At 40.7% G+C, this 16,341-nt stretch overlaps 1 protein-coding gene across 4 annotated transcripts in view; it reads left to right on the top strand.

Annotated features, from left to right (window-relative positions):
• Positions 1-16,097, top strand: part of KIAA1328 (KIAA1328 ortholog) — a 171,144-nt gene extending 155,047 nt beyond the window's left edge. For all 4 annotated transcript variants that reach the window (XM_027671050.1, XM_027671051.1, XM_027671052.1 and 1 more), the window contains one exon: positions 12,764-16,097. In XM_027671050.1, coding sequence (XP_027526851.1) covers positions 12,764-12,980 — 217 coding nt within the window. In that variant the 3' untranslated portion in view covers positions 12,981-16,097. The remainder of the gene's footprint in view (positions 1-12,763) is intronic.
• Positions 16,098-16,341: the final 244 nt, after the last annotated feature.

Raw genomic sequence — 16,341 nt, 5'->3', positions numbered from 1 at the left:
TACTGCTGTTTTTTTCTGTAGGGTGCCTTACAACCCGGTACTTGCACAGCGTCAGACCTGTTCTGTGCCTGTGTTCCTGTGAAGCTTACGAGGACTCTACCTCTCTACCTGCTTTGCCACACAACCTGCTCTGGTGCTGGCTGTGTGCAGCCCCTCTTTGACATGCGAAACCAGGCACCACCAACATGTCGTAATTTTTACAGCTACTGTTTTATCTCAGTGGCTCCTCTTGAATTATGTATCCTCATCTTTGATGTATGAAATCTCAGCTGATTTAAAGATTACCCCAGAGAGTTCAGCACACCTGGAAATGAACGGAGTGACAGATAGTCCCAACCTTTCCATATTGGAGCGCCGAGTAGGAAGTTTTACAGCAGTTGGGTAATGCAATACAATTTTTATTAGAGCATTGTTTTTTCACATATGGTCTGCACCCAAGCAGTCAATATGTTGGGATGCCAATGAGCTCAGTTGCAGTGTTTGTTCTCAAGCAAATGGGAGGGAGTGAGTTCAGGTAAAGAGCTGGTGCATAGGGAGATTATGGGCTGTTCTGTTAGGAGCTGGGCACAAAAGGTTTCTCTAGATAAGGTACCCGAAACTGTGTGTGCCTGTCACTGGGAGGTGAGTAGAACAGAGCAAGCAAATGCAAATCTGGCTGAGAAGCAGTTGCTATCTGATGTCAGGCTTCTGAGCACAGTATGAAGAAAACAGAAGCAACTGAGCATAAGCTACATATATAATGTCAGCAAGATACAGAATCACAGTGCGTATAAACCTTAAGCACTCTAGCCTATGAAGCATACTTCAGTTTCTTCAGTGGGTGTTGTGGTCACTCTGCTCCATACAGGAATTAGACTTTAGATGAGATGCAAGATCCTATTTGCCTCTCTTATGTTAGCATAGCTGGCATAAAGATGATGCCAGTTACTATATCATTAACAAACTGATACCAATAAAAAGCTGAGAACAACAAGCAGAGCTCAAGTTTGTAGTGCAGTCTGGCCAGAAAAATGGGCTTTTAGCAAGGCAAAGTATGTCCAGTATCTGTATTTTGACTGTTGCTATACCTTAAATTCCTCTGGATTTCTACGCAATTTCAACATTACTTAGTTACTTCTACCCTTTCTCTTTTTCTCCCTGTTCCCTACTAAGGAACTGCTAGCACAAGCACAGAGTCTATCACCATGGCCTTGCTTCCAGGGATCAGGAGCTGGGAGATGTTTGCATTTACCTCTGGAGTGTAATTCTGACTGATGGGTTCTTATCAGGTTTGCTAAGTCCATCCATCCAATTGTCTATTTTTGTTTTGAAGACCAAGCAACCATAAAGTTGAAAACTGTGTTGTATTTTTGGAATCTGAAATTTCAGACAATGCACTTATGAATTATTTATGGGGAATGTGTTTTCAGTAATGTGCGGCATAAAATGGAATGAATGCGTATCCATACTTGCCCTGAACTCTCCAAAGTGCATGCTAATAAACAGAATGATAACCTACCATCACTTTTGCCCTGTAAGATTTACAGTGCAAGCACTTTTTTATGTGGTTTAATTCAAGTCAGTTTGTCAACTTCAAGCTCTAGTGTTTTGTTTTAAAGTACAACTTGGTGAGTGATTTTCTATTACTTAAAGAAATCCGCTTTTCCCTCCCTATTTCAACCAGAGTTAGTGTCTAAATTTTTCTAGTCATGTTGGCATAGAGCCACCCTAAATTATGCTTTAATTCACAATTAGAAGGAAGTGGCAACTGTGCAGAGCAGCAAACGTTTCATTTAAAGTGGCCATTATACAAGATCATGATTCTACGGAATGATTAAGATATTGAAGAATAATTCAGATATCTTTAGGGTTTTGGCCATTTAGTAGTGCTTGGCTTATTTAATTTTTTAAGCCTCCCTGAAACAGCTTTTTCCATAATGACAATAATACAGGACTCTATATTATCACAACTTGATGTTTACTTGTATCTGAATTGTCAAATGGCAACTTGTTTTCAGTGATATAGCTGACAGGGCAGAAATAATTAAGAAACAGAAGAATTTGAGTGCTAGATTTGCTATTACACACTCCATGCCACAGTAGAAGAAATTAAGCTGACAAGCAGGATAGGAAGAACCATGCAGATCCACAAGAAGAGTTGCTGTTTAGGTACAGCAATTGACTGTAAAATATTTTACCAGGATAGAGAGAAAAAAAAAAGGTAAAATAAACTATTTCCAAGCATTCACTGAGGCATCTTATTTCCAGGGTGTGGAATAGAGAGCTCGCACCCCAATACATCCCAATAAAACAAATGGCAGCAGGCAAGGAAGAGAGCCAACTCCAGTGAAGTGGTGGCAGAACTTCCATTGGCTTCCATAGGGTCATGATTCCACCCCAATATATACTTAAACCTACTGCAGCCTGATTTTGCTCCTCTGCTCAATGAGGTTTTAAATCTTGCACAGCGAGTTGCAGTTCTTGCCACAATGGTTAGAAAGTCAATGAAAGCTCACAGTTCAGTAACTAAATGACAAGGTAAGAAACTTTGGAATCATAAAATGGTTATAAGTGCTTGACCTAAAACTATGCAGATCTCCCAGTGACTGTACAACTGAAGCAAAAAGTTGATTTATTAGCTGGCAGGCTGGGACTTTGGACTGAGCTTGTGAAAAAGACAGGTTGCTAATCCATGTAAATGGTTATAGACTTTGCAAGCTGTATGTAGTGGGGTTCTTTTCCCCCTAAGCCATGCCCCTTAAAATTGTTTTGTACTTATTTAATACCCACAGAGTTCTAGGGTGTAAGGTAGTCCCAACTTTGCTGAAAGCATGCTGGGACAAGAGATGAAACATGGAAAAGAAATCAAAACTTAGGAGCAACACCAAGACCGACAGAGACGAAATGCAGAGTTGCACTGTGACTTACATATGCAACCCTTTGTCAGAGGCTTTAGTACATTATAAAAGAAAAAGCACAATTTTTAAGATGATTCATTGAATTAGAGTTTGCTTTGAGGGGAAAGGTGCTTGGGGACAAACTTGTAAGAGCAAAAAATTGAGAAGAAAGGCTGTTAAGGCAGGAGATGTAGGGGGATGAGGTATGGCAGAAAAGATGATGACAGCTTAGTTTTGGCCCAGAACAATAAAGGGTGAAGATCTTACTGAAGATATGCTGTGATGACAGAGTGCTTAAAGGGAATAAAAGCTAAGCGTGCTCTGAAGTGCAAAGTTATTATGTAATATCACAGCAGAATCAGGGCCCCAGGTGCTGTACATATACCGAGGTTCATTTTCTGATCTGAAGAGCTTTCAGACTTGATGAGAGAGAAACGGGTGTGTGGGAGGGGAGAGAAGGACAATACAAACAGAGTGATTGCAGAAGGTGGTTGTTAAACTCCATGGTAGTTCCGTGGTTCTGTAATTTCTCTCTTTTATACAAAAACTTCATTCTAAATTATTCTTCTGTCAGTGGCAGATCTGATTTAAAAGGTTTCTTTACTTCCCAGCACTCATGTCTTTGTTCACCCTCCCCTTTCCAGAATTATTACAAGCTCAGTTATGCCAATTCAGCTGCAGCCTGCAGCCATACCTTAAAAGAAATGATCTGTGGTGTTTCTTGTTCTTGGAGTTCATTTATTTATTTATAATTTAGCTACTAAAAACACACAGAGACAAAAACAATAAAGAAGCCCTTTGAATTGTGTTTGACAGGTTGGTAACAGGCTAGCAGGGTATGAGTCAAGGGCCGATGAGGAAATAATAGAAAAGGCTGAAGTACCAGGAGCAAAGAGGTAGGATAACTGAAGACTGGGAGCATTGAGATGGGAGTGTGGAAAGATGAGGAAAGCAGGTGTTGGTCTCTGACCAGCGGATGAGTGAGAATGGCCTGCCTGTTTGTGTAGCAAGGAGGAATGAGAGCAGCAGTAACTCTTATTTCGGTAATGACAGCTGGTTGGATGCGATCGCAGGTGAAGCGAGGATGAAAGCTGGGGAAGAAAAATCTGTTTATCAGGCCTGCCTTAGGGCTCAAGTTTTCTGAGATGCTGTTCCTAGACATGGTGTCCTTTAGTGCACTGGCTCTGCTTGGTATGCAAAGGGCCAGGGGCAAACCAGCAGTGCTCAGCCCCTTTCAAGACTTAAGTCTCTTTAACTCTTTACTACTGTTGATCACGCTGGGGAGGGAGGCTTGTCCCTTAACACTGCCAAGCACAGCACATATTGGTTAGCAAAGGTGTGATGCTGTTACTCAATTCTGCTGCCTCTCTCCAAATTCTCCTGTGCAAAGGCTGTAATCTCCGATGCCATTTTCCACAAGATTTAGTGATAATTGTGAGTAACCCTGGAAAACAAGGCATTGAATTCATCAGTGTTGTAGGTATTGCAGCACATGGTGATGTGTTGATACACTGCTCTGCATCACATACACATAAGAGAGGGACCTGTGGAGCAAGGAAGCGGCAGCAGAAAGGCTGAGTGTGTACAGGGAAGCATTGCGTGAGTGCTGGAGGGAGCTGATCTCCTCTCTGTTTCACTGTAACCCCTCCAGGGGATATGGTGCTTATTTCTGGGTGATTGCTTACTGGAAAAAAATTGTCAAAGATGGAAGGAGAGTGGCAAAATCTGTTGCTATGCTAGAGGTATTGATTTATGAGAGAAGATTAAAATACGTGTGGCTCAGATAAATGTTGACTGAGACTGGAGCAGAACAGAGAAGTGTAATATTGTTCAAATACTTACGGTGTATTTGCACCAAAAAAGAAGACTAATTTCTTAGTACCATGCCAGATCTTTAGCCACAACTAATAGGGTGAAGCTGGGAGGAAGAAAATCCACTTTATTTATCTCTCGCTGACTATCAGAAACATGTTCTTATTCGTGACACATACCTTTTCCTCCTACCAAACTCTGAAGCAAAAATTCATGGAGCATTTGTGGCACTTCCCATACTACTCTGTTCTCTTTAATGGTATGTTACATATTTCCCATTGGGCTTTGGCTTATCTATTTTGACCGTGTGCTCTTTTGGAGAGAGGACTGCTCTTACAAGTGGTAGTAGAGTTGGTCCCCTTGATCCTGATCGAGGCCCTTTAGGTTATACCGTGGCCCATAAATAAGTAATAATGGTAATGATAGCATGAGATATATTTAGCTGTGCAATGGCTTCCCAAGGAGAGCAGAGAGAGGCTGATTGTTAGCAGCAAATGTGAGGAAGCACACTGTAGGGAACAGTTCTGTCAGCAGGGAGAGGGCTGGATGATCTAATAAGTCTTTTCCTTCTCTAGGTTATGATTCTGTGAATTCTGCCTCGGAGAGCTCTCTAAAAGTCTCTGATACTGTAAGCTCTCTGTTACTGGGTGTGGGTTTTGCAGCACTCCGGGAGGCTCTTGCTGAGGACACTGTATAAATATATTCTGTTTTACGTTGTGTGATATATTTTAAATAAAAGGCTCAGATCTTTTTTTAATTGCTTTGAAATATTCTGCAGTCTGATCTTTTTCTTTAAGAATTAAGAAACTTTGAGATGCTCTTGGAAAATAGAGACCCGTTACAGGTGAGAAATAACGTCCCCACCTGGAGTTGGTTTAAATACAATGAAGCACTGTTGAATTTGCCTCCTCCTGTATCCCACAGTGAAGTATCTACTAAGTCCCAGCCTGCCTGAAAGTAAAATGAGAATCTCAGGCTGTCACAATCCCTTTGTTTCTGATTCTCGACTTAAATCTTATTCATTCTTGTGATGTTTCAGCCTCAAGAATTGCCCTTCTTTGTGCTCCTTTTTTCTGTTTTGGTGTCTTGACACTCAATACATGGGAATATCCCCCCAGGATGTGTTTTGGTCACTGAAGATGGAGTTCACATGTGAAAGGCAGGGTCCCCTATCCTGGCTTGTGGCCTTTCAGGAAATGACTGCAAAGTCAGCTTTTCTTTCTCAGCTTTCATTTCCTACCCAATCAGCCTCTCATGTTCATTGACATATTCATCTCAAGTTTGCTGGGCCAAATAGCATGCTGGTTAAAACCTGGATTATATTTATAGAGCAGGGAGGGGAAAAGAAAGAATAGGAGGTACCAGCTCAGACCTATGGATCCTGATCCACTGGACATTATGTGTTTGGATTTTCAAAAGGACTTTGCCAAAGTTCCACACCAAAAGTTGTCAAAGAAATCAAGTTTCTGCAGGATTGGACAACAAGTCCTTCCATGGATTTACTGGTGATTAAATGATAGCAGGCAAAGTGACGTAATGTTCATTTTTCTTGATGAAGTAAAGTCAGCATTAGGGTCCCACAGGAACCCACTGAGCTGGTTCTTCACTGTGGAGCTGGAGTAAGAAGTGAACAGGAAAATCTCCTGGGTGACCTAATAAATTTGTGGGCTCTTTCACGTGGTCCAATGAACATGTCAATAGCAAGAAAATAAAAAAAAAAAAGCAGTGAATGAAACTGTAATTTACCTAGGGAAGAGTCATCAACACCATGCCTACATGATACTGAACTCAGAGCAGGAGGTTAGGATTTGTGGAGGTCAAAGCTTCCTAGAACTTCAGAGATCTTGAGGATACACAAGTCTTGTTGTACCTGCATTTTGATTCTGGTTGGTTCTTTGCTTCTCAAGAAAGATGTAGTGGAGGCTAGGAAGTGTGCACAGGACAATTAATTTGATCAGCAGGATGAAGCAGCTGCCATTTAAGGAGAGATCAAGAAGCTATGATTTTGGATAGGAAAAGACTGAATGAGAAATGATCGGGGTTTGCAGAATTGTAAAGGTGATGGGTAAGTTGAATGTGAATGGTTTTTTGCCAGATTCCACCATGTAAGACAGACTAACTGCAGTCAATCCTTAAAAAAGCACTTAGAACACTAGTAAGATATGAGGTTAAAACAGAAAACAAAAGTTCATCTTTCGATAACAATGAACTTCCTGAGCAGGCTGTCACAGGACATTTTGGAAGCTGCAGGCTGAAAAAGGAATTAGTCAAATTTATGAACAATGGGTTGGTATATGGATGTTGGAAGGACAAGCCACAGAGATACATCTAGCATCCCTTATGCGGTAATTGTGGATGCAAGAATAAAGATGGCAGAGAGTGGTTAGGACTCTTTAATTTGGGTGAAGTTCTTCCCTTTGCCTGTGGAGCTTGGGTTAACTTGGGCATGGGTGATCGATCGATCATCACAGGTGTTTCTTCCAGATAACCTGAGGTTGTATCTCTATTGTGGTGTCTTCAGGTTTCAGGTAGTTTTGGCTGCTGAGGCCACTTCTTATCTGCATCTGTTATTTCTCTGCTTTTATTTGCCCTGTTTGTTCCAGTCAAACAGGGGATTTGATATTTGCTCTATCATAACAATAAACTGTTTAATTTTCTGTAAAATGGGTCTGTTCCCTACCCCTTGAATGTGTTTTTAGCTGTATTTAGCATTTGTAAAGTGCTCAGGGGCAGGCTGTGTTTTATGAATACAAAATAGTGTTAGGCTTTGTACTTAGGCACAATACTGTACCGTAATTCAGAGGCAATTCATGTAACATTAGTAAATCACTTTGAACTTTATGTTGAAAATATAAGCAGTAGTATAAAAATAAACCTTTTTATTTCCTCTGGTATATACAGTTAAATAAAGTAAGCCTACACAGCTACTAATCTCCAAAGCCGTATTGCCAGTATGCTTTGTTGAAATGCCATCACCTTGCAAAGAGACATTCCATGTGTTTTGTACACATTTATGGTTGAAGAATAAATTTTCAGAGACTGTAAATGAAAAGATATCTCTGAATATAGTGATCAAGTAATATCTGACACTGCTTGTTTAAAGAAATATACATATATCTTACTGCCAGAGTATTTATGACTCTAATAAGTTTAGTTATTTTGCCTCATGGGGAAATTCCTGCTCCTCCAAATATCAAACTTGTTGAGGTTGTGCTGTTTTTTTCAGGAAGGAACAAATAATATTATTAGTTAAATGGGACTGCACAATATGAAAATACATTAGTGTAGTTTAAAAATTGGACATTGTGTAAGAATTATAATATATTTTACTAGCAATGGGAAATAGAAAAACATTAAAAATTCAATGGTGTATCCCAAATGTCTAAATAAATACACAAGCATCATTGTTCAGCCAATTGAGGCAAGGATGCTCAGTGGTTCCCTTCAAGAGCACTGTTCTTTCTAATATCCTGCACAGTTACGAGTTCTGTGCATCACTCTTGCATAATTTGACCATTTTTTAGGTACTGTACACTGTGGGACTCTCTGAGCTCTAATTGCCCCATAGGTTTTATTAGAAAGAATACCAAGTGGTTTCAGGTGATTTCTCAGCAACCATCCTGGGAAATAATATGGTTCCCAGAGCATCAGCCACATTTGTGTGTTTGTCACAGAAATGTGAGAGTCCTTCTTCCCTTTTGATTTTAAAACACAGGACAAAGCAAGATGCACATGTAGATGTTCAGAGAGCTGTACTCTGCTGCACAGGCAGTGAAACACAAATACTGTGAAATGAAGGATTTGGCTTTGTGCCATCTTGTGTTTATTTTTGTACTGTTTTCCTTTTTAAAATGTGAATGTTTAATGATCTGTTCTGAATCATAATGGTTGATGATGTTTCCTGTTACCTTAGTGATAGACTACAAAACTCCTTTACATTAAGAATTTGCAAACTCCACTAGATACTTATTTAATTAAGAGCTGGCGCTGAAAGTTTCTAATAAAATTTCCACAAGGGCTTTAGGGGCTGAGGAGACAAATTTCCAACAGCCTGTGTTAGTAGTGCAGAGGAGATTAAGGGAATCCTGTCTCAGCACTATGCAATGCCTGACCAGGGTAGATTTAGCCACCCAGGTCACGGTTCTGCACCTGCTATACCAGCTTGATCCCAGTGGTTCAAACCTCTCAGATAGTTTGGTCATCTCTGTGCTGATTTCTAAGCTGTATTTGGAGGTTTATGTTCTACAATAAAAGCAAAGGTGAAATGTCTTCATTGGAAGAGAGCTTCAAATCTTAGCTTGATTTGTTCTCTCTGCTCTCCTCTCTGTCCTCTTGCATGTGGCCCTGCCTTCCTCCTGCTTCGTACACTAATTCTTTGTGTTCCATCTCCTGATGGCATTTTTGGAGACTTCATGATCATTACTTTCACCAGACTTTGTCTGTCTAAGTAGTTAGAGTTCTAATCCAAACTTGTAGACCTTACAAATTTTCCTCTCCTGTGATGAAACATGCAGACTTTCAAGCTCATGAAAGTTAGATGAAAAAGTATACATGGGGGAAGTGTCAAAACCAGACTTAGAAAAAAGATTATTTTCCAGTCTGTTGCGGAGATGCTCTTTCTAGCACACTAGCAAATGTACCAAAAAGGTGAGGACAGACTGAATTATTGCCATCCTTAAAGGGACAGTTGCCCATGTTGTTTTCCTTCTGTTGAGAGGGCAAAACCCATCAAAGCAAATGAGTGTAAGCATCTAGCACTGATGGGACATTTCTTGGTTGAACATCTAGACATGAGGAATTTCTGTATGTGGCTTAACGTACAGCGCTGGTACTTCCACAGAACTTTTGGGAATTTTTTCTCCTTGGGAAGCATGAACAGTACAAGGGGACCCTTGGCTGTTCGTTTGCATTAAAAGAGCATTCACTATTCATAAGCCAAGTCTGCCAGATCAGTTTTCCTGTCTGAAGTGTTCTGACTCCTGAGTGCCTCATTCTGCAGCTTTGACTTCACTGAAGCCATTAAGTGTTGTATTAATAATAATAATAACAAAGCCTGTTTTTACTTATGCATTTATTCAAGTCATGCAAAGAATACATATCCCGCTTTTAGAGAAAGTTTCATTACAGGATTTGAGCATTCTGACTCTGTCTTTTAAATATTAGGATACAAAAAAAAGGTAAGAAAATTGTCTTTGCAAGTTTCAAACCATTCTAGGTCTACTCTGTTGCCTCCAGCCAGATGCTGTCTGATGTTGCCTAGACAAACCAGGGCAAACCATTATCCTGGGATTAAACACTAAATACCTGCAAGGAGCATTCTCTTTATCAGATAGCGCTCTGTTAGCAGAGTTCATTCACTTTATTGCATATATAACTGTGGTGTCAAATAGACTGATTTACAACACCTGGTCTTTTAAATAATCTTTGCTATTTGCTGCGCTTGTAATCTGCCAAATCATTTAGCCTTCCTGATAGCAGAAATGCTGTAAAACTTAGATAAACCTGCGGAAGAAATGAACTCGAAGGTACTGCTGAAATCTAGGGCCTGCACGTTTGCTATAAATGTGCTGGCTGGTTTGGTTTCCCCCTGCCTAATCTGTGATTGAATGTGGCTGCTGGAGAAATTGAAATTTTATGATAGCACTACCGTCAGAGGAGATAAGCATTTGTATGCTAGACTAGATTAATCTAAAAGGAAGTTTTAGGTGTGGCTAATGAAACCAGCGTATGTGTTAACTGGGTTTCTTTGGGGGTTCAAAGCATATGTCTGTATCTATACAGAGTCTAGTCCAAAACTTTGTGTAAAAAGTCTCGTATATCTATGTGCTAGTTCTCACTATCAGTGCAGCTTATTCCATTTTACGTTGGAGATATCTTTAAGGAGCTTGGGTTTTTAAAGGGTATTTCTGAATGCTAATACAAACTTACGGACCCCTCTAAAATGGTCTTGTTTGACTACCCAAAACTCCACGTCCTTCTGAACTTTTTTGGCTGGGGTAACTGAAGGACATCATGTTTGCTTAGGGCTAGCCACTTATAAGGTCCATTTTAAACAAAAGCTGGTGGTTTTTTTGGTTTGAGTTACTATTTTTTTGCTATTAGGGGTGATTTAAACAGAGAGATAATAGAAAGATACATAGCTTTAAATGTGAAAAGAAATTTGCAAATCGGGTTTTTGATTGAGTGACATGCAAGCTAGTACATTTGAAGGAAAATAAAACAATCTGTAATCAAACAGAGGAGAGAGCCCTGTGAGGCAGTAATGTCAAGCTGGTCTGTGCTAGAAATGATGGTGACGATCAGACTAGAAGAAACAATAAAAATTGAAGGAAATAAAAGCATTTGTAGAATAACTTCAGTGTTCACCATTAACACTGGCATAAAGCCATGAATACCACTGTTAACTCCTTTGAGCCAAGAAAGTAGTTCTGTGTCTCAGACATAACAGCAAGTTACCTGGTCATGGACAAGCATCTGTCATGTCAGGAATTGGAACAGGCTACTTAGGGAAGTGGTGGAGTCACCATCCCTGCTGGCATTCAGGAAACTGCTGCACATGGCACGGAGTGCCGTGGTCTGGTTGACAGGGCAGTGATCGGTCACAGACTGGACTCGATGATCTTAGAGGTCTTTTCCAGCCTAAATGATTCTGTGATTCTGTGACAGTTTTCTCATGATGGATGGGACATAGCACCCACTGCTGGAGATAATGAGGAGTGTTTTGCATGGCATGCCTAGTTCAGGGAAGGAAAAACCTTTTACCTGCTGCTGCTGCATGAGACTGCTGGACAGCACAAGTGGGGGTCTGCCTTTGGGATATACTTTGGCCACTGCTAATCTTTCACACCAATAAACTGTTGTGAATGTTCTTAAGAATTTTTCTTCCCATCTGAGTTGACAGACCTACCCCAGCTGCATTATTTGCTTAGTCTTTCTACATTCCTACTGTCATGAAAGGAGAAACAGGGGATTTTCTCAAAGCAGGGAACAGCTTGAGGTGTTTTCTCATGCTATGAATTAACGCTTTTGCTTCCAAGAGAAGGACCCTATGGATCCAATCCACAGCAACAACTTTCAGTTGGGTGCTGTGAATAATGTTCTGTGCGTGATAGTCTTTGAATGTGTGAGTTACTTCAGGGTTGGGAACATCAGGCAGATTAGTGCTAACAACAGGATGGAACAAAGGGGACTTTGGGTAAAACTCTGGAGTGCTATCTCTGGGATATCACTCTTAGTTATCACTTAGATAGCACCAGAGAACAACCTCCCTGGGGAAGCAGTGGAAATGGTATTGTTTAAGACATTTAAAATTGGACAGGAGGAAATATATTGTAATGATCAATCCTGTGCTGGTATTTAGATCAGGTCTTGTCTCGTGTGAATATTAATAGGAAGTCTCTGTCTGAAGTAACTGCCATTATTCAGTGTGCGTTAGCAGATAACACTGGCTTGCAACCTTCCCCCACATCTGTACTCCCACTTAAAGGACAGCCTGAGTAATGCTTACCCCTTTGCCTTTTCTCTGGGTGTCTTTGTATTACCTTGCTTAGATCCTATTCCTTCAGTGCTTCCACCAGACAGACTCCATATAGTACATAGAGATTTACAGGAAGCACATGCAGTTTGTGGCAATAGTAATAAAGTCTCCTGCTGTTTTCAAATCCCTGGGAAACTAAATCAAATGTAGAGGTCTATTCAAAAAAAAGGTGCAGCATGTTGCTTTACCATTACTGGTGTGGGTCTGCCTTTTACCCATTCTGTGTGTTTGGCTGTCATATCTCTGAGGTCTGTGTTCAGTCTCCAGCGTGCGACTAAGACATTGCACGCCTCAAATGGAAAAGATGATGAAACAGCTTAAAATAACCTGAGCACCCATGGTTTGCTCACCTCTTTTCCACTACCTCTGTGCTGTCATTACTGACAGGAGCTCATACAGCAAAATTCGTTCTGTGCTGGTGGCCCCCATCAGACAAATGCAGGTCTAGTCTGATTTATGGAGGCAGGAAGACTGGATTCAATTCCTGCGTGGTGCTGTGATCTTAATGGAGCTCTGTTTTCTTGGTGTGTCTCTGTAGGTACGAAGCCTGTCTTCTGGACCTGGTTGAAGCGATGAGTCCGATATCTGCCCCAGGACACCTCTGCAGAGAATCTGACGACAGGAACAAGATGCACACGCCTCGTCGTGCGAGCCACAGGCTGTCATCATCGTGGTACCAGAGCCCTGGCAGCTCCAGGAGCAGAGCAGAGGAGATGGAGGAGAGCCGGCTCCTCGAGGAGATTTTCTTCATTTGACACAACTCATTGGTCTACAGCCAATTTTTAAATTATTTGACTGACAACTGCTTGTTTTCCCTCTTCTAAAACATAGCTAATTATCATCCAGTTTCATTTTGGATTTAGTAATCATGATGCAAGTATATTGTTGGGGTAGGCCAATCCGAAAGCGTTAGCTCTTTTCTCTAAACCTTTCATGTGCCAAGTAATCAATTTAAAATAGAATTTTTTTTTAATCTACAACGTTTTCTAATAGATTGAAGTCACAGTTTTGCCAGCCTCATATCGGAAGTATATTTCATTATCGATTTTTTGGCTCTAAAGCAGTTTGCAAGAACTGCCTAACATTCAAGAACGAGCATGTTCGAAGTAGATTATTTTCTAATTAAACAAGTCTGTTTAAAACCTGGCATATTATAAAGGTACAAGCACTTTATTACTTTTTCACTGATTTTTATGATCTACTTTTTTCTTCAACATTCTGATATTTAACACACTGAGTTTTTAGGGGATATATCGTAAGCTCAACTCTACAGTGTCTGATAATGTTAATAGATGATGTTGCAGGTTGATGTACTAGGCACCCGTTTGAATTATATTCCTCTTTAAATCAGTGCTATTTGACAGAGTTTATGTGCTTGGTAACCTAACCCTGAAATAGCAGAACAGAGTCAGACATTGTAGAGGTCCAAAACCTATTTGATGTACTTTTCAAGATGAAATACATAGTAGTTATAGTATAAGAGCAGTCTTAAGACATTTTCACTAACTTGCACTATTTTGATCCTGTATCCAGGCTCCATTGTAAATAAGACAAATCAGTAATTATTTCCACTAGCGGCTCGCAAAGCACATTTTCCTGCCGGCTTTAATTATTCATGCTGTATCTATTTCAGTTTATTTAAATGCACTTCCATCTACTGCATGTACTTGGTTATTTAAAGAAATGTGCCGAATTGGTAAAAATGACTGCAGATTACAGGATTAATGGTCATTTTCTCCACAATGCAGTGTTCATATTTTATTGTAACAGTAGCCACCGGCATGTGTTCCTAGAAATATGAGGCTAAAATACTCATTTTGCACAGTAAAATTGCAGCGAGGGAAAGGTAGAATTGAGCCAGTGCGGGCAAGTTCTAGGCCATTTGCTCCCAAACTCCACTTTGTGGGCCAGTACCGCTTTTCAGATGGTCTCTTTAGGCAACCCTGCTTATCTTAATGGCAGGGAGTTGCTGTGCTGATCCTTGGGGTATGGCTGCTGCCTGCCTCCCTCACGCTGACTCCTGTGCAATGTTTGGTGCTCTGCAAGGAGCTCAGAAGGCTCAGGAGCACGATGAGAGCGTTGGTGCACCTGCCTCTGGCAGCACTGTGCTCTCATGGCAATGAAACAAAAGGAGGATGAAGGGGAAGAAGAACCTCAGGTTACTTTGGGCTGCTTCGCTCAGTCCCAGTTCTTAATCACAAATTAGGTGATACCGTTTTTGTGCATCCCAGCTGAATCTTAAAAGCTGCTTGGAGGAGTTTAAAGGAGGGAAGCAGCATTGCTGGACCAGAAAATTACTACTGTGGAAAGCCCCTGTGTGGTCTGTCCTGCTTTTAGTTACATATTACAGTTCTTTGGAATATGTCCATCTGCTGTTGAGTGTCCTGCTCGTTCTACTCCCTGAGCCTGTGAAGGCACAGGTTTGTGCTAAGAGCCCCAAAGATGTATTCAGTGCCCTGACCTGAGTATAGCGAGTGGGGAAATAAGTTTTCTCATTCTGCTGGCTGAGTAGTCTGCTGCTTGAAAAGCGCAGGAAAAAGGAGGAGAAAGAAGAGAAAAATGTTACAAAGACCAGCAGGAAAACTGGGGATAACCATGAAGAAATGACTGTCACATAGATCTTAGAGGTTTCTGGGGTTTCTTTATGGAGTTTTTTAGTTTTGTTAGTGGTTTTTTTTGTTAAGGTTTGGCATTTATAAAGAAACAGTTCTCTGATCTCAGTCCAATTGCTTCTCTTCTCTTTTCCAGTTTGACTGAAACTTTAATTGCCTTTTCTAATAAGTGCTAACTGACCTTTCGAAACAGCAAAAAATACATGTCTATTTCTTGAAAGGTGCCTTTGTGTACCCAGTCGAGAACACTACGTGGGAGCATTCTCTTCTTTGGTTCTTTTGTGGGTGCCAATATTTAACTGCTTTAGGATTCCTTATGATCCATTTTGTCCATAAGAATTTGTAGTTCTGAAGGTGATTTTTGACTTGAATCTGTATTTTGGTTGTAGCTCTTTTTGAAAGGACATTGTCAGGTTTGTGGGCTCTATGCTCAAGGTGCTGTCCCTCAGTCAGAGCTACACTGGAGGCATACCTTCATGAAGCAAAGGTTTCTAGAATAAAGATGGTTAAAATGTCTGATGGCTGACGACCTGTATGCTTTAATTCTCTGTGAGATGTGAACAAAGAAACAAAACCTATTAATTTCATAGACCCTGTGGAAAATCATTTTTTATAATGCTGGCTCTTGCTCTAGTTATCAGCAGTACATTAGGAATAGTGTTTAGCAGTCAGTGCAAGCAAAGATATTTTGCCATGAGGCACTACAAAGTTGAAGTTATTAAAACATTTATAGCCTTAGAAAAAAAAAATCAATGATTGTCAAATAGGAAAGGACAAAATCAGTAGTTGGGACTGGGAGGGGAATTGTTTTCCATCTGCTAAAACAGTAGAGGAAATGCAAAAATTAAGCTAGCAAAAGCAATCACTTGACAGTGTCCTTCTAAGTTTAAGCTCCTATAATTGGGAGCTGCCGTTGGGAAGTTAGTCCAGCCATGGACTGTTTGTCCAGAGTGTCCCCAGTGAATATTTTCCAGCTACACATCTGGATGTGTTTTACGTGAGGCTTTGTGGAGTGACGTGACTTTTCTAAGGCTCCCACCCAGGCCTTCAGTTTTTGTCCTTCCCGAGAGGTTCGTACACACACTTGATGTCTGTTTGTGTAGTTACTGCTTTTGTGCACCTTGCACACCGTGGACCTGTAGTAATCACACCTTTTTCATGTCTAGCCTCTCCAGTCTTGCTGTTGAATCCCATCCTGAGTACATATTTATATATGTATGTGAGGTCTTAATCTAATAAATTATCTGGGAGTTTCATTTATCCTTCCAGACTTTTATTTGGCTTATCTTCTTGTTTTTGTCCAGCTCAGACATCAATACTGCCGTTGACAATTTGTTCCACTTCCCACATCATCACATCATGTGTGTTGTGAGTCTCCAGTTTGCTAAGATACATGAGGAGCTCATTTTGAGCCTCCTCTTCCTCTCCGGGACACGAGTCTTGTTATGAGAAGGAGTAAGACCTCCTTTGGAGCAAGAAGCAGGGGAAACGTCTCAAAATACAA

The sequence above is a fragment of the Neopelma chrysocephalum genome, unplaced genomic scaffold (assembly GCF_003984885.1).
Source record: "Neopelma chrysocephalum unplaced genomic scaffold, ASM398488v2 Primary Assembly neopelma1_97027, whole genome shotgun sequence".
NCBI classification, from domain to species: domain Eukaryota; kingdom Metazoa; phylum Chordata; class Aves; order Passeriformes; family Pipridae; genus Neopelma; species Neopelma chrysocephalum.
This window is presented reverse-complemented; position numbering and strand designations above follow the sequence as displayed.